The 19461-nt window shown below is 34.6% G+C and overlaps 1 protein-coding gene across 1 annotated transcript; it reads right to left on the bottom strand.

The window, feature by feature from the left end:
- Nucleotides 1–13054: 13054 nt before the first annotated feature.
- LOC135220356 (venom serine protease-like) lies at nucleotides 13055–19174 on the bottom strand. Its single transcript, XM_064257576.1, has 12 exons — nucleotides 19009–19174; nucleotides 18741–18772; nucleotides 18457–18584; nucleotides 18108–18199; nucleotides 17803–17930; nucleotides 16779–16897; nucleotides 16208–16391; nucleotides 15830–15917; nucleotides 14507–14690; nucleotides 13733–13887; nucleotides 13317–13437; nucleotides 13055–13141 (listed from the first exon to the last, which is right to left on the bottom strand). Exons 1-12 carry the CDS (start codon nucleotides 19111–19113, stop codon nucleotides 13101–13103), a joined length of 1377 nt encoding a protein of 458 aa, XP_064113646.1. The 5' UTR covers nucleotides 19114–19174; the 3' UTR covers nucleotides 13055–13100.
- Between the last annotated feature and the right edge of the window lie 287 nt (nucleotides 19175–19461).

The raw sequence follows: 19461 nt of genomic DNA, 5'->3' as shown, positions 1-19461 counted from the left end.
AAGCAGAGTTAATATGAAACAGTGACCATAACACTAGTAATTTCTATAACACTTTGATCTTCACAGACACGACATAATTGATTCTTTCACCTTTTTGAAAATATTTCCCAAAACTGAGCAACGTTGATTTTGCTACAATGGCATAAGAATATTTGAAACCAATAATTATTTTCAGGACAATATATCGTTCATATTGTTTTCAAAGACTTTGCTGTTATCACAAAGTAAATGCTCTCCTTTGAACTTTAATTTTTAAGTACTAGATCATAGGGTATTCGTGGAACAATTAAAATAGATTAAAATGCTATCTATATATTGTGAACACCACTGAAAAATCCTAACAATTAACTAGACATGCAATGAATTTTTCCTTTATTCTCAATGTCATAAAATGCATATTTCATTCTGAAGCAGCATCGATCACTACACTAGAAAAATGAATGTGAAAGATTAAAAATATAAACAAAAAACTATTATGTATAGTTTATATCAAACACACACAAAAAAAGAATTATTTATATTAAATATTAAAGCGAAAGAAGTATTGTCTATATAGAGCATTAAACCTGTTCAATAACAGTCGATCATATTCACTGACGCATTCTTATGGATCTCTGAAATGATAAATATTCTTTCCTGGTGTTGTCCTTACTTTTTTTTTTTATTCTTGCTTTGTTTTGCTGCTATTCTCAGCGATAAAGAATCCGGCTGAACAAAAATGAAAGGCAATATCTTCGCAAATATTCAATCAGTAGAATAACTTTTGCTGGAATATTTTAGAAATAAAATTACGAAGTATCGGGGATATTTTCCTTTATTTGCACATGAGATCATTTCAAGGAAGCGGTGGATAATGTTGAAGGAATGATGTCAACAAGAGGAAGGACATTAATAGTCCCGAAAGTATCTGAGTTTTTCATATCATATGGATTGTAGCAGCAATTGAAGTTTTCATATGGAATGCAGTGGAGTAATTGCAGAGAAATAAATGTTATGGAAATAAATGAATAAATGAAAAATATAAATAAAAGATAGTAAATACAAATTCAGAGAACAAATCAATAAAATTGCATAAATGAATGAACTTCTGATGTTCACTTATGTTCTGTCGTCTTGTGATTGAAGTGGAACCTACGATAAAGATACCTCTAGATTTTTATGAAATAATCTCCTCATTTACTGTTGTGTTTAGGATACCACGATCTCTCTCTCTCTCTCTCTCTCTCTCTCTCTCTCTCTCTCTCTCTCTCTCTCTCTCTCTCTGTTCTGCAAGTTTTAAAGAATGTTACAAATTTTGGCCTAGAAAAAACCACATACCTTTTTTTACCTTTCTTTCTCTTTTGCTAACAGAACGGCTACGAATGAATCAAATATTCGCGAATAACAAAGGCGCAGCGAACACCTGTTCAGGAGACGAAGGTAATGTATGACTGATTTGTCTTGGGTGAACGAAATAAATTGGTCCAATCTGTAATACGCCATGAAAGAGTTTGATGTATCACGTGGGAGAGCTGCTGATCTCTGCCCCAAAAAAAATCACACCGTGAATCACTTTTATATTCTTAATTTCTTTTCCTTTGGGGAGAGGGGAGTTGGTTAGTGGTGTGGTGAAGGGCTGGTTGGGCCACCTGTGTGGGGTGGAATGGAGAGGTTCTTTGGAGAATATGAAAGTAGGCCAGCGATTGACCTTTCAGAAGCTCGCTGTTTGGTAATAAGTCTCTCATTCCTCGATCTTCTTGGCCGTTTTTCTCTTTTCCTTTTAAAATTAGGGCTTCCACATGAAAATTCCTGTTTATATACTGCTCATTTGGGTATATTACAAACACGACGAGATGGCATTTTTAGCAGTAATGCTAGCTTATCTCATTTTAATCTTATTCTGTTTAGGAAAAGTGTTTGTATTTATAATACCTATGCCAATTATGATGGATACTCATTTCATTTCATTATCTTATTTATTTAGGAAAAGGATTCATAATAAGATTAACAATGTCACTTATAATGACATCTTATCTCATTTTAAAATTATGTTTTTTTTTTTTTTTTCAGGAAAAGGATGCTATTGATATTAACTACATTAGTTGTGAAGTCTCTGCCATGCCCATGAATTTGTTACTATATTGACATCAGTAGCATCTCCTAACTTGTAAGTTTAGCTTCTGCAAGAAATAATAAATACAATTGTCGATCTTATAATAGATAAACCATGAACAAAATGGATAAAATAATTATAAAGAAACACAAATGATAGGGGAAATAGAAAATAAGATTTGAAAAAAATACAGTACAAAGTTACATACATTATAAATCCAAATATGAACAGAAGAGATAATGCAAAAGAAAACAAGCATATACAATGCAACTTGTAAAAAACAAAACTTTGAAAATTAAAATATTTAAAAACTCCACGTTCAGTTTCGGAGCGTTATTCATGCTCCTTTTTCATTGTGGAGACACAGTTGGCGGTTGTTAGTGTCTCCACACTGAAGAGGGACATGACACTACGAAACTGTGCGGTTAAGACTGAATTTATTCTCCAATTCATGGTGTTTTATCAAGTCTCAAAGTTGACACTGATCTGTTATAAAAATACAAAATAAACATTTGACGATGTTCATGATTTATCAGTAATTTCACCCTAATGATGAAGTCACATGTCTCGGAAACCTGCAAAGTAGAACATTATACTTAGCCTTGGCAATATCATTCATCATCAAGCAAAGGTCTCCTTTAGTTGTGCATATGATGACCATCCCCAACCTGAGATATAATGCTTTCAGTAACAACATTCACGTCCTAAAGAAGAGAGACGACTGCATATCCACAAACTGCTATTTCATGGGATTACCCAAGCAGAGCAACAATGCCTCATTATGATGCTACTCCGTCACTGCTTCGCTTCATTGTGATTAAGTTGTCATCTCAACAAAATATTTATCATGATATCATCCAGTCAGTTCTTCAGGAAATGCATTTATGCTGAATGTGACATCTTGGTTCGTAAACATGCTAAATTTAAGCTTCATATAATTTTGAAAAATATTCGTATTACATTAATAATAAAAAAACAAGTTAATATAGAAAAAGCAAAAGATTGCATCGCAGCAGGGAACTAGTAACAAAGAGAGTCACTTTCAAATGTAGAAACTGCTTTCATAAGTTCACTTCACACGTAGAAGTATTGGCAAATTTCTTGTGATTGCTAATATAGTGACAAGGCGAATACAATGGCAATATATATTACTCGCTAATAAAAGTACATGGCAGTTATTTGGTAAAATCCTTAAAGAAAAATAAATAAATGTAAGCATGAAGTGTTACAAAACTTTCTATAACAACCATGAACAGTAAACCAACAGAGGAATCTTTTCTCTTCCACTCGAGTAAAACAGGTCGACAATCTAATACCAACCTGTAATTTAGAGGAAAATATGAGACTAATAAAGAAGGCATCTCATAGTCTGTACTTGGCAGATATGAACACCATCATTCCCCACCGCCCGCCGCATCTCCCCAACTTTGAAATTGTAAGGTTTATAATAAAGTCTGAACCAGCGTAAATTTCGGGTTAATTAGGCCCTATGCAATCCTTCCTCTGAAGGTAGTTTGGTCAGGGCGGTTCTAGGCGTAATGCCTGTGGTTATAAGATTTTTTTTTTTTTGGTGGGGGGGGGGGGGGGGGGGGAGATATTCAGATGTATAGAGGAATTGCCAGTAAAGTTCATAACATCAGTAAATCTTTAATAAGTAATGGCTTCAGGATGTCGTAAATGTTTACGTTTTACTTGGCCACCATGTCAAGCACTGCTGACGCACGTCTTCAGGAGTAAGTAGGGGTTAGGGGCGGAATGCTTTGAAATACACTAAGCGAAAAGATTGGTGACGGATTTTGAAGAAAATCAGATAATACTCTAATTTCGGTTGCAGGAACCAATTTGTTCTGTTCCTTAAAACGATCATAAAAGAATAAGGAATAAGAATATCCAACTGGAATTCATATATTATGTCCCAAGATAATCAGTGCATAACAACTTTAGAATACCATACCTCTTTTTGGAAAAATTGTGTCCTTTTTCACTTAAAGCCAATAATACCCATAAATTAAGAAAGAGTGCAGAAGCCGTGATACAATGTTAGGAGTGCAATCTTTGAGTGTCACAGTTGTCTTGAAACAGTGCTTACACCCACACCTATGTGGTGCCTGTTTCAGAAACAATAGGCATGACATAGAACAATCATTTTAGGGGCTTTGAATTCAGTCGTTGACAGAAACCTGAAGATATGGAATGTCAACAAAGCTTTTTAGAAGCAACAGAAGTATTTATTGAGCTGAATTTAAACAATTCAGGGCATAAGCATTTTTTTCTATTCAAACATAATCAATCTTTTATTTCTGATAAACGAGCTAAGAGAGAGAGAGAGAGAGAGAGAGAGAGAGAGAGAGAGAGAGAGAGAGAGAGAGTAGCATTCTACCTAGCTAAAACTTCCCATTGCAAAAATTGTATTTTCAGTGACCACTTTCTGAGCTTGATAAAGATGGTGACCTCATTATTTCAGGAGTACAGTGGGCCATTCCTCTTTCCGGGACACAGAAAACAAAGTAGTAGTAATAAATGGCAACACAAACCATGCCACGGAACGGGAGTTTTTTGTATGAAAGAGAATTATTGGGATATAATTCCCACCCACACCCCCACACCCCAACCCTCCCCCACTACGACGTGACATTATGTTCTAAGTACTAAAAATCTGAGGGGATATCTTAATGTCTTCTTTCCTTTATATCAATTTCATAATCTCTTATATTATCAATAAGAGGATTTTTCTGATTCATATTTTAAGATAATTTGCGTTAATCCTTGGGTCCTTTAAAATCGTCACGCTTATTTTATGTTGTACTTATTATTCTTTGTGTAATCTACCTATCTGTCGATGTTCTTGTCTATATATATATATATATATATATATATATATATATATATATATATATATATATATATATATATATATATATATATATATATATAAATATATATATATATTTATATATAAATGTATATAAAAAGTATGAACCCTTTCATTATTTAACTAGAAGGGGAAAATCTTTTCCATGATTTTGAATTTTAATCACACTAGAATAATTTCAATATCCCTGGCAACAACAATGAACACACTATAATAACAACAATAATAATAATTGATATATATAACCTTCATCATCAGTATTATTATTTCAACATCTGTATCATCATAGCATTTTGCTCTGATTTGAAACAGGTTATAAAGGATTTTTTTTTTTTTTTGTGAGACTGAACATAATTCAAATTATTTGGCTTCATTAACCCGGAAACTGAAATGGATAGTTATCAACCAGTCATTAATTTTAAATGACTGATGACACTATCGGCTGGACATTCTAGTGAATCATTTGACTGGAAGAGATAATCTGGCGTCGAAAAATTAATTCAGGTGAATAATGATAATTTTATTAGAAAATATTGCCTAGGTCGTCAAATGGTTGTTGAGTTCTTAATGGGAAAGTCTTACTGAAAATCGTTTTGCTGGCTTAGAAGATGATGTCAAATGTATGTATTATAAATGTAGAACGTATATACAAATATACACATACAGAGAGAGAGAGAGATAGAGACAGAGAGAGAGAGAGAGAGAGAGAGAGAGAGAGAGAGAGAGAGAGAAGACAACAATAGCAATCAATATTCGTCATCAAATTAAAATATCTCCCAAAAGTTTACTTATATAGTATATATAAGTAAACTTTTATATAGTATATATAAGTATACTTTTATATAGTATATATAAGTATACTTTTATATAGTATATATAAGTATATATAAGGGGAAGATACTTATATATAGTATATATAAGTATCTTCCCCTGGGCAACTCGGAAAAACAGAAGTATCATCAAAGTTTTCCTTTGATAATTACATTAAAAAAGAAACAACGCTCCTCTTCACTTTGGGGAATGAAAGGAAATTTATGCCTTCTTCATTTAATTTCATAGGAAAGCGGCCAGTGTGATTGACCAATCCCTGATCCTCTTGAGTCAGAGCGGGTTTGGGCGTGATAGCAATACATCAATCAGAATTAATGTGCTTCTGTGTCAAGTAGTGAATGACAGAAGTTATATTGGCGAAATGTAAAGTGGAAGATATGCCCTTAGGTGATGCCTGGGGTCACCGCCAATCCGACGTTGGTTCTGTTAATTGTCTTAATCCGCTTCATCGTCGCCTTAACGATGATATTGTCAATATGGTCAGTGTCCCAGGTTCCAAAGGAGTCTGGGACTCTGACCATATAGTACATAACTTAGGGGAATGTCCCCTTCATTAGAATAATGACAATTAAACTTGATTACAATATTGGCCCAACAACTGCAAATGACTTTTAGATATATTTGACAGTAATTATGCACTAAAGTCTATAAGCACAAAGTAATGAAATGCAAATTGAGGCCAGCGATATTAGGCCTATAATTTCCTCGTAATAGGTCGCCTGTATTCTGCCTGGGAATTCAATAAGTTATGATTACGCAGAGAAACTTTCGAGTCCTCTAATTCAGTACAGTAATGATTTCCGGTGAGGTATTCCGCCTTTTGTGCTGAATACCGCAGATATTTGTCTTCGCTTTGTATTTATTCATTTGATCAATTCAGACGCAAGCAATTATCAAGCAGACAAATAGAAAGAACTAGTTTAATAATTTCACGAAATAAAATCATTAGAATAGTATCGTATTCAAGGAGTTGGGTAAGGGTTCGTAAGTGTTTGTTTTACAACTGGAAGACCTCGTTCTCTGCGATCATTGAAAAGAACTCAAGGAATAAAAGGGAAAATAAATTTATCTATTTTCGCTCTGCACTTGGTATTCGGATCAGCCATCCCCCTCCAGTGCTATTATGCCACCAGTTCTTTCGATAAATGACTTCAATGCTCTGTAAAAGGAGAGTTTGTCTCCGCCCCCCCCCCCCCCTCTCTCTCTCTCTCTCTCTCTCTCTCTCTCTCTCTCTCTCTCTCTCTCTTTTGTCGTTACCCTAAAGATGAAATCTGGGTGCTATTCCTGCCTGAAGTGAATCATAATGGAATTGTCCAGAAGGTTCTGTTTCGTATACCATACGAAAAAGCTATGAAACTGAGTCCGATTGTGCTTGGTTTGACAACCTGGATTTCATAAAATCAAACCTGTTGCATGAAATTTGGTATAAAGACAACCATACCCGTCTAGTTATTTGGGTAACAAGAGAAAAGCGGGAAGGGTGGATGGGCCGGGGGAGGAAGGCGGGAGTTGTTCTATGACCACTCACAGTGTAGATAGTTAAAGCATATAACCCATCTATTTCATATAAGTAATTCTATTCATCACATTTCAGTCTAACACCTTAATTAAATATTTTGATGGAATACTGATCACGAGAGAGAGAGAGAGAGAGAGAGAGCTCTGGAACTCGGCGGCAATATCAAATCCTGAAGAAATCCACCCAATTTACATCGAGCGTTGACTCTTTTTATTTTCTTTTTTTCTTTTCAACGCTATTTTGTTTTATTTCCTCTTTCTCCGAATAAAAGTTGAAGTTCATCAGTGTTCGCTTTTCGTTTTTTAGTACCTTTGGGTTTCATTTTCTTTTTTTATTCAATCTGATTCGAAAGTTCGTTGCAGTTTGCCTCGTAAGTGCGTTAGGTATAATGTTTGATTTCATGGAGTTTGGCTTCTGGCTAAGGAATTAGATAAACTGAAGAAATTCCTACTTATCTGTACATGAGCATAGATAGTACCTCTCTCTCTCTCTCTCTCTCTCTCTCTCTCTCTCTCTCTCTCTCTCTCTCTCTCTCTCTCTCTCTCCAAAACAATGGAGAGAAATGAGCAAAATCATTGCCACTAATTCAACTGAAATCTCAAAGGACAAATGAATGAAATTGGATAATAATGTAGAAATCCATTTTAATTTGTCAAAGAACTTAAATATTTTGAGATCGTTGACTTGTAACAATTTAGCAAAGAATATAAAAACATTTAAATAGTTGACTAGTTCTTTATACTGAAATTATGCGCCATTATGAAAAGTAGGTTACATCATTTCAAAATACCAATTGTTCCTTTGCATAATTAATACAGGTAACCGAACTCGATCCAATGGTATGACAGTGATATCCCAAATCATCACTATTATAAAGTATTTATTAATATATTAATTAACATATGACGCAATGAAGGCTTAATTTGCATTACTGAATATTTTTTTTCTCCAGTATCGAAGCAGGGAGAGTTTACCCCTATTGTAGCATGTGCTGGTTATTGAATTCATTTACTGTGTCATATTTGTAGGTGCATACATAAGCTTACTCTTTCTCATATGTGCAAATGAATGCACGTTTGCAGTCGCCCAGGCAATACAAAAGGAAGAAAAGAGAAACAGTAAAATTAATTAGTGGATCGGTTGTACCCAGCTACGAGGCAAAACAATAAACTAAAACAAAAGAAAATCGCAAAAACATTGGGTAAGAGAGTAAAGTTGTTGATTGTGTTGGTTAGGCAAAGAAAAATGGTAGGAAGGAAAATGGAGTAGCACCTGACTCTCATTAAGACACTTTTTTTTTATTACGTTTCAAGGGGAAATGGCACCGAGAGAGAAAGAGAGGGGCTTGGATTTTTTTTATTATGTAGAGAGAGAGAGAGAGAGAGAGAGAGAGAGAGAGAGAGAGAGAGAGAGAGGGGCGCTCTGATACTTCCCTGTGGATAGAGAGTGAGACAGAAGGGATAAGTTGGAGAGAGAGGCACAGAATTTTATTATGGAGAGAGAGAGAGAGAGAGAGAGAGAGAGAGAGAGAGAGAGAGAGAGAGGCATTTTGCCATGTGGATATAGAGTGAGATAAAGAGAGAAAAAAGGGGAGAGAGGCTCGGATTTGTTCTCATTCAGAAAGGAAATCAGAAATCCTGTTATGCTGTTTATTTCCGTATATATATATATATATATACCTATATATATATCTATATATATATATATATATATATATATGTATATATATATATATATATATATATATATATGTATATATATATATATATATATATATATCTATATTATATATATAATATATATATATAATATATATATTAATAGTATATATATATATATATATATATATAATATATATATATATATATATATATATATATATATCTTCTTCATTTGCATCCAGCAAACACCAGGAAGCTCCGCGGTGCCTCACAGCAAACGAGAAATACTTCCATAATCCATTGGATCCTCAGGGAGGAGGTGGGAGGCTTCACCTCATTGTTTACAAAGTTTGCACATTGGTTGAACTTCCAGAAAGTAAGACAGTCAAGTTAGCAATGTAAGGAGAACCAGCACTTATATAACGTTTGCTACTAAGTAGAAAAATAATATATGAAAAATCAGCACCAAAACAGGTCTGAAATGTTACTGTTTTCCTTATTTCAATGGTCATCATTTGGCTATAAAAACTAAAATTTATTGTTTATATGTAATTATTAGATTAAACCTCCAAATCAGACACTGTAAATAATACGTTTGTATGCAATAAAGTTTGTGTTTGTATGCAATAAAGTTTGTGAAGGAAATGGTAAGCATTTCATTTATGATATATTACCCATATAAATTCATGAAAATTATAGAAAGCACTTTATATTCCCGATGTTATATAATATAGGATAGGCATGTGTGGGGACGAAGCTCAGTTTATTAATATTTTATAAAAAATCAGTGATTTAATCTATAACTAACGTATCTTCTTTGCCTTTAGATCAACACATTCACATACGCACAAGCAGGATGAGAGAGAGAGAGAGAGAGAGAGAGAGAGAGAGAGAGAGAGAGAGAGAGAGAGAGAGAGAGTACTTACAAGGTGATTCTCCCAATCATATTCCAGCTGACCTTTCATTACTGAACTCTCTTTGACTTAAGATGAATAATTAACTCCTGCTTCGCCAACTTTGTAAGCATGCATCATTTGACAAAGATATAAAACTGAACTGTCTTTACATTACTTCGTAGTCTTACAGAGCCTTACTGGATTGAAATGAACGCAGTAAATAAGACAAAGCTATGAACTCCGTCTTCACATTACTTTGAAATCTTTAGCAGACTTACAGGACTTTGAATGACACGCAGTAGATTAAACCATATATTCTTACTTAATCTCCAACATTTACAGAACGTCAAAGGTAGAGTTTTTCCATCTTGGTATCTCGAAGAGATTTGGGCCATGTCTGCAATTGGAGTAAATTGTTTCTTACTTTATAGCATTGTTAATTCATATCACTGGGACGTTCAGTACCCCACTTTCGTATATCAAGCCGAAGATATGATTTTGTCTGACCTTAGAAGAGTATGTAGTACGGTAGATGGCAGAGAAAAATCTTAAGACGTCTTCTCAGAAAGGTGATTATCTAGGCTGACTTTAGAGATATATTGCCGAGCATATTTGACCATTCAGCACTGATTGAATAAAAAATAAAACTTGTGACAACTTTCTTACCTTTAGTTGCTGACTATCTCTCTGCAAACGATATCAAGCTAGGATATAGCTAGGCTAATGAATTCTCGTAAATACAAAAATATACTTATTCCTCAAACTAGCTGAACATGATATGGAACAAAGTGTTTAAGTGACGTAACATTAAGAACTAAGTCTGACCCACAAAAGACTGTAAATTGCCATTCTATTCTCCTGAATTAGACTATGTAATCACACCCAAATCTCCCAAATTATTAATTGCTACATTTAAATAGTCAAGTCTTTTAGAGAATCCCATTCTCTAGCATAATGCCATGAACCCATGTGAAACAAAGAGACTATCCATTATATTCCCAAACACATAATTAGATATTAAATAAATGTATACACATTACAATTCTCTCTTTTCAAAGGCAACTTTTCCTAAGTCATACCTTTTCGATGGGCTTTCTTGACACCGAGTCCTCCAAACCGTCCTTATCGCTTATCTCAGGAGAGTGTCACCTTTCTCTCCAGTGTCGGGCGGTTGGACTCATCATCACACACACAATCCCATGCACATATCCGGACACACCTTAAAATTCACATAGCAATGGCAAGTTTCTCCGACCTCCCATTGCATGATCATCAATTCAATTCTTTCATTTCAGCAAAGGCTTGTCGTAGGACCTCTCTTGTCTCTAAGTGGAAAAAGCTGAGGTTTTACAATTCACTGACACATTTGCTTTTTCTTTTAATAGATACTTACTGACGAGTGCTAATATTTATTTTCATTCCGTGCTGATTATAGTCCCCTCTTGTTCAACTGTAAGTCTCGTTTGGATCTCTCTCTCTCTCTCTCTCTCTCTCTCTCTCTCTCTCTCTCTCTCTCTCTCTCTCTCTCTCTCTCTCTCTGTCCTGAAATGGGAGCAGTTGGAGGCCTTTTATAGCTGCTAAATTTTCTTTCTCTTCATCTTTCATATCTTGTTTTATGTAACCTGTTCATCATTTAATATTTCAATATTATACAAGAATGATTATCTATGATATTTCTCAGCCAATTCCTGTCTCTATATGTACTTCTCTATATAATTAAGAGCTTTGTGCATTGCTCTTGTTCATATTCATGTTTTGCAGACACAACTGAACTAACTAGAGAGTAAGCTTTTTAAGCGAACTGCAAGATTCAGTTAGTTGAAGTAAAATTTGTAAGGGTTTTCTTCTCAAGTTACATAAAATAGCCATCAGCCTGAGTGACTCTACAGACAAAATGCCTATAATAATTTCAAGTGTTGTCCCTTTCAAATTCATTGTGTTTTGAAACACATCTTGTAGCAAAACTTTCTACGTAAACTTCTGTGATTGATGTTTGGTATTTATCAAACTTGAATCGTTGACTTCTAATTAGCAGAAGTCTCGACAGACTCACTCAGTTTAAATACCACACTTCAATTAAGACATATACATGAGAAGTATTAATAAAAGGTTTTACGGGATTCTGGACAGAATGTTTTGGAGGAAATAGTTAGACAATATGCTGACATGGATGCGTGTATATTTTGACATTAAATTCATATGTCCTCACAGATTAAGTAAGGTTGTTTATAAATAGGGCAAAGTGACGTAGGGGGGATTTGTCCTGATAAGGCTGTGACAAGAAGATTTGTTATAATACCAACTAGGCGAACATTATCAGTTACTTAAGAACGGGGTTCACTGCTCATTCGAGCATCATAGGACTGAAATTTTAATTGTTATAGTATATAAATGCATTATCTGTTACCAAAACAACCAAGGAAAAAGAAACAAACAAAAACATCTTTTCTGTAAACGAACATATTCTTAGAAAGGCAATTATCAGTTGCCTAAGAACGGGGTTTCACAGCTCGTTTGAATGCCATAGGACTGAAACCTCGATTATTTTATATTTAAATGTATTTTATGTTACCGAACCCAACAGGACAAAGAAATTCACAAAGAGAGAGAGAGAGAGAGAGAGAGAGGAGAGAGAGAGAGAGAGACTCGATACCTTCTCAAGACTTACCTTACAGACCTTACACAGACCTTACAGCTCGTTCGGGTTTCCCCAGGTCCCTCAGTGTGAGGCACCTCTATTGTCTACCAGAAAATTGCTAATGCATCTTCCGGAAAATTTTGCATCTTCCAATCATGGATGGTCTGGGGTGCAGCTTAGATATTTGTCGAGCATACTCTTAAATATATGTACGCTGATATAATTATATATATATATATATACTATATATATATATATATATATATCATATATATATATATATATATATGCGAATACATACATACGTAGAATTACTGGCATTCTTTAAGCATGTAATTGCCTTTACTTTGCAGCCAAAATAATTTAAAGTTATGAAATGTGTCATGATTTGAGCCACAACAGCCTTTGAATCTTCATTGAAACCTCTGGCTAGCCTGCACCAGTAACTCTTGAATTATGATAACAGGCTATGTTTTTATATTTAATAAACTTATATTTTACCAACAAACTCAATGATGGAAAATGATGCAATTCAAAATGCTGATAAATTTATTCAGGTAGATTTTACATCTTCATTGCATAGGAGAAAATTCATGGTGTTTTCATTTGGAGCCTGATCCAATCCAAGTAACCTGCAAAGTGGAAAGAAATGGACATGAATTGCCATGATTCGTGGATTCATCAATACAAGCTGTGTCAATTAGTTCTACAATAATTACTGATATGGGTTTGATATGACATTATTTCATATATAAATGGTCCAAGGAAGACATCAGTTATGAAAATCAATGGAGGTTAATATCCTACTGGCAACTCGAGTGAAAAATTTTGGAAGTTCTCTTAAACATCCTTTTGGCCCCGATGAAGCTATTCCGATCAGATCCATGTGGCTTCCATGCTGGTACATTAGTGGGCCTCCTGAGTCGCCCTGCAGTGAGAAGTACTTTTGGATTCTATTGGACTACAGGATCCCATTCTTTAACACTTAGGATTAATAACTCTCACCAAGGTGACATTTTCATTCGCTTCATGCAAGAATTCTGAAGAGACTTACGGTGGGAGTTTTATTAAGTTATCTGTTACAAGTCTAAAAAAGGTCAGATACAAATAACCTTAGAAGAAGCATATCATTATGCAAATTAGCTTTACGAAAGGTATACTTAAAACATACCTTATACATGTGGAAACTCAGGCTTATTCCATGTGCACGAAAAAATACTTACTCTACAGGACAAGCCTTGGCTTTTTCCAGAGGCCAGAGCACAAATTTTCTCATCAGGAATGAAAAACGTAGAAGAAACCATCTTTTTGCACATTACATTGGTCATTGTTGTCATTACAGTATGAAGAAGAACAGGTGAGTTAGAGCTACCATCACCTAAGAGAAAAAAAAATGATTAGCTATCTTTTTCATTAAAGGTTCCCCATGTATAGGGAACTTCGTTTCTTGTATAACTGCTTGCTTTGTTTATTGCTTGTTTATATGAAGTTTTACTATGAGCTTAAAAACTGGTTGATTAAGCTAAGTTAAGTCACGGATGTCTCTGAGATTGTATGTTATTGGTAAATACTGTATTTTATGCGTATGTGAAGCCTCGGGTTCCCCCAAGACATATCTGTGTTTGACTGACCCCTAGAAAAACGAATGTGCCACAGTTCCCACCCATTAATCAATTGTTTGTTATTTTTGGTTTTTCAGGTAATAGTTTATTATAAAATGGCCAAGGTGTCCATGTCTTCGATTTTTAGCTAATTATTCCTGATAATCCCATTATTGAGCCATGACTGATGAACCTGTGTCCCTTGCTCTGTAGATCTTGTCTAAATACCTCATAATCAGAAAACTGTATCAGTTCACTGTTTAGGCTAAGTCTGTACAGGTTATGGAAAGCAAATTCTGTAAATATCATAATTATATTGTTTCTTCACTTGGGAATTTTAAACTGTTAATCTACTATTAGCTTGATATATGATAATCAGGAGTACAGACAACTTACTTCCAATCGTTCGTCCCCATCCACAGACGGAGACCTCAGTGTTGCCGTACTTATTGTTTGGGTCTTCAGGAAGGCAGATTGGCGAAACAGTGTTCTTGACATCGAAAGGGATTGGCTGTTCCGTTTTGAGAATTGCAATGTCATTTACATAGGTCTTACTGTCATATGCCGGGTGGAGTGTCATCTGTGAAAAACGCCTTTGACATTACAAGGTTTATTAGAGAGATGAATGGCTTCACTATGTATATGCAGGTAACAATAATGAATCGGGAAATAAGTAGAAGCGTTTTAAAATAGGGTATGCCTATTTCCGTTCAGTTTTGGCCGTCATCATTGAAAGCTGTCCAGGTACTGGATAGGAGGCATCCGGATTCACACAGACCCATGGTCAGCTGCAGCACCTTGGTTTAGCGCAAGGTTGGCAACCAATAAGGAAGATACCTTTTTTGTCACTGGTGTAAGCAATCCTCCTCTCACACTCTGTATCCAAAGCAGATCAAATCTTGAAAATATAGTAGTGAACTCTGGATGCCTTGAGTATGAGTTGACCATCACAAAATCTCTAATTTTATTGCCTTTGCTTTCGGTTCCTATTCGCTTCTCTTTGTGTACATCAATCATCAGTCCCTCTCCGTTTTGTAAAGTGATTCAGATTTCCTAAACTTTTAAGAGTGTTTCTCGCCACTGCAGTGGTTATTCGAAGTCCAAAAATGTTTTTAGCACCTGAACTGCCAGCTTTAATTCTCGTGCAGTACCCTCATGTCTCCAGGGGCAGCTCGGTAGAAAAGGATGTTCGTGTGCCCGTCCCAGTTTTCTTTAAATTTGAGACACGTGGTCTTTTACTATCACCATCATCAATCACCAGTGTTCTCTTCTTCCATAACTGTCATACAAATTTTCCACTTCGCTTGATCCTTAAGAAACAAAACTAAAGACGCTTGGAATGTGTACTTAAGTTGAGATTCGTAGTTGATTAACAAGGGTCCTCTCCTAAGGTTTAAGCCAGGCAAAATAACACTATTTGTAACTGAAGACCTACTGCTTGGTACTTCAAAATAAAATCGAATTTCAAATATTTTTCACCACAGAGCTAAAATATACTAGTAATCACGCGATTCTTTGCCTTGATGAGGGACTCATTATTCTTCACTCTTGAAATATTCCTTGTTTACATATTTGACAAAAGCATAAATGGTAAAACAGGAACTTGAAAGAAATTCAGATCTATTCGTGTTTAGATAAATCGATAATGTGGTTACTGCGAACAACAAAGATGTAGTTGTTGTGTGTGCATGAACGACACTGGACAAACATATTAATTACCTTAGCAATGTTGAGGTACTTAGTTGCAGCTAATGGCTTCCTGTAGTCATGCAACCCAACAACCGCCAGTGGGCGAAAACTTGACCCGCTGTCAAAAAAATAAAGATATTGAATGAATGAAGTAATGAGTAGAGAAATCAATCCATCAGTCAAGACCAAGATTTTTTGCCCGTGCTCTGAGTTCCTTTTCTCAACAGCGAGACTATTATATAAGTGGGCTTACTGAATGGTATCACACATCTGATAAAAACAAAGTCCTCCTATAATTGCAACTTGTAAAGGGTTCAGCCATAGAAATATGATCACTGAATTGAAGTATCCTTTCTAAATGGGAAATTTTCTAGATGGAGCAATGACTATGACATCAGATACTCTTACTATGTGCTGTTTGGTTTGTCGATGCAGTGTGCAGCTGTAAGGATGTGATAAGGGCCAATGATGGATCCTCCACAAAATACGTCAGGATTCAGTTTACTAAAAATAAGTCCCACTTGCCAGGGATACTCGTGGGGTAGTGTTTCTGTTCCTGTGATAATTCGTTTTGTGTTTCTTTTGCCACAGGCTAAAAATGAAGCAAGAAATAAATGCGAATTTGGACAAAGGGAAGTTTAAGTTAAATAAAGATCTATTTCATACATAGTTTTTAATTCTTAATTCTTTTAGCCTTTGAGTCGCAACACTGCATGTCAAAATATTTATCCTAGGAGTTACTAAAATTTTGGTTTTACTATAAATCAATAGAATTATTCTATGAGTAACTAAAAGTCTTATTTTTTATCACTGTATCTTCAAACTATTTTCAGCAAATGCTTTGTAAGAAACATTAATACTATGAAAAAAAGGAGAGTATATTACCATAGACGTGCATGCAGCAGAAAAAATATTGAGAAGGCATTAAAACAAAGAGGGAAGACGAAAAGGAAATATGCACAGAAATAACTTGACTTACAATTAGCGTAAATTCTGCAGTGGATGTTTCCATGATATGATGGAAGTATATTCTCAGCCAAAATCCTCAGAGAGTATCCGGCCTGTTCGTCCTTCAGGGAATGAGTTTCATTGCAAAGTCTACCAAAATAAACCTTAATTGTAATAGTCACAATGACCTCTAATCATGTCTATTTCTTCACACTACTTTCACCAAAGGCCTAGAATCCAGATTAGAAATAAATAAAGAATCCTTAACCCAATTAGGTGGGATTTGAACCCATCCACACGAGTACGACTGAGGTTACCAATTACTCGAATGTCTTGGAGAAAAATTACCTAATATACTGACATCAATGGGTTTGAATCCTACTATAGTTGGTAGGAGAAGGTTTCTTTTTTCTTCCGTTTCTGTTACCCTGTCAAGTCATATATATATAAATGTATAAATTATATAATAAGTATATATATATATATATATATATATATATATTATTATAGGATATCTATATATATTATATATATATATATAAATATATATATATATATATATATATATATATATATATATAATATATATATATATATATATATATATATATATATATATATATATATATATATATATATATATATTATATATATATATATATATATATATATATATATATAATATATATATATATATATCTATATATATATATATATATATATATATATATATTATATATATATATATAATATATATATATATATATATATAGTATATATATATATATGTATATATATATATATATATATATATATATATATATATATATACTATATATAATATTACACACATATATATATATATATATATATATATATATATATATATATATATATATATATATATACAGTATGTGTGTATAAGTGTGTGTGTGACATTATCCTATGATAATCATTAGTGGTAAATGAAACACTGGCCTTAGTTACATGGAAAAAGTTTCCTTCCAAACCACAATCCTCCCTGATTCAAGAATCATTGTTGAGCTGAAAATTACCTCAAGGTCTTTTGTCCGTAACCTATCGTCACTTTTCCACTGCTGCAGTCTGACGAATTCCACAGAGACCTCATGTCACAGGTGAACATCAGAGATGAATAAGAAGAAAGAGTTCTAACATTAGAGATCTGAAATGACAAAACATTAGTGAAGGGAAGATTGAACGTTGTTCCAGATGGACTCTTGACTGAACCATCTTTTACTGTCGTTTCCCATATTAAATTCGTCTTCCTTTCGTTAAGTCAAATGAACCTATTGGGGATTTTTTTCAGGACTACCAGAAGAGATTCTTTTCAGAGTCTCACCTTGTATTCCACGTACTTCGATGCTTCTTGCTTCCCAAAAGTGAAGGAGAATGTTGCAGTTTCCCCAGGCTCCAATAGAACTTCTTCATTGTCTAAGATCATACAAGAAATGGTGTGAATATATGCTTTGCAAGACTCATAAGAAACATTTGTAAATACTGAACACACGTCTAAATCGATAGTCAATATCGACAACTTTCTCCTTGTATCTTTACAACTAATTAATTTTGTAGGCTTTCTTGCATAATGAATACAGACCCAGTTTTTAACAAAAAATGGAAAACTTGTTTATTTCTGCTCCACTCTATTTAACTTTACTATGGAAATAAGCACAACTGTTTCTACTTACCATTATACCAAGTATCCCTCCAGTTGTCCTCTGACCATGGTTGGTCTACAGAATGAGCTCCTAAATTACTGCCATATCCCACCCAATCCACATCATGGCCTCCATCTGTCAAAGATTCCTCATCCCATCTATTTTATAACAAGACAGAAGTTTAGAAACAATCTATATGCAAGAAATGGAATAAAAAGAATCAAAACCTTTAAGTTACGATTTCAGAACCCGAACTTGATATGTTTAATGAAGTATAAGTATTTAGAATTATGGAAATAATAGAATTTACTTACCCTAAGCTCATGGATTCTGCCTGAAGTACCATCTGAAAAGTCATAAAAATGTCACTAAGTTAATCTCTCTCTCTCTCTCTCTCTCTCTCTCTCTCTCTCTCTCTCTCTCTCTCTCTCTCCACTGCTAAACTAGACAAGACAATCAACAGGGAATAATTAGAACTTCCAAGTAAGGCACGATGAACCAACAAAGATTTCAGCGTGAATTCCTATTCACAGCAAAAGAATAGGTTCTGTGTGTGTACAAATGCATGTCTTGATAACTTACGAGGAAAAGTAGACCCAGAATCTGGCAAAGGATATCCATACTGAATGATTGAATGACGAGGTTGTGTCTTCCTAGATCACACCAGTCTTGTCCTGGCATGGGCATTAACTCTAGGGCAGCACCTGAATGGAATGAAAACGATGGAAGAAGCGTTTCTCTAATCTTGTTCAGCTCCTCTTCTGCCGCAGCTACGGTCTCCCAGGTCTATTTATCTGAGATCATCCCTGATGGCTTCCCTGCCCAAGTGTTCCTGTCTGATGAGGCTTCAGACTGATACAAGAGACTGAAAAGAAACTGCCACCAACCTCCATGAGTTATGCATTTGGTTCTTTCAGAGCCGAACAGCTTGTTCTCGTATATTGCGACTAATTGACAAGGTTTTTCAATCCTGTGAATAAGGAAGTGTAAATGTTGTGAGAAACGGAACCGAGAGCCTCATTTTACCTGTGCAGT

Source organism: Macrobrachium nipponense, chromosome 1 (assembly GCF_015104395.2).
Source record: "Macrobrachium nipponense isolate FS-2020 chromosome 1, ASM1510439v2, whole genome shotgun sequence".
NCBI lineage: Eukaryota > Metazoa > Arthropoda > Malacostraca > Decapoda > Palaemonidae > Macrobrachium > Macrobrachium nipponense.
This window is presented reverse-complemented; position numbering and strand designations above follow the sequence as displayed.

Excerpts from the sequence above, each read along its gene's own strand:
- LOC135220356 (XM_064257576.1), bottom strand. The coding sequence starts at position 19,113 with ATGCCCATGCCAGGACAAGACTGGTGTGATCTAGGAAGACACAACCTC. Across the intron at positions 18,585-18,740 it reads GCAGAATCCATGAGCTTAGG|ATGGGATGAGGAATCTTTGA; the intron begins GTAAGTAAATTC and ends GTTATAAAATAG. Across the intron at positions 13,142-13,316 it reads ATTTTTCACTCGAGTTGCCA|GTTACTTGGATTGGATCAGG; the intron begins GTAGGATATTAA and ends TCCACTTTGCAG.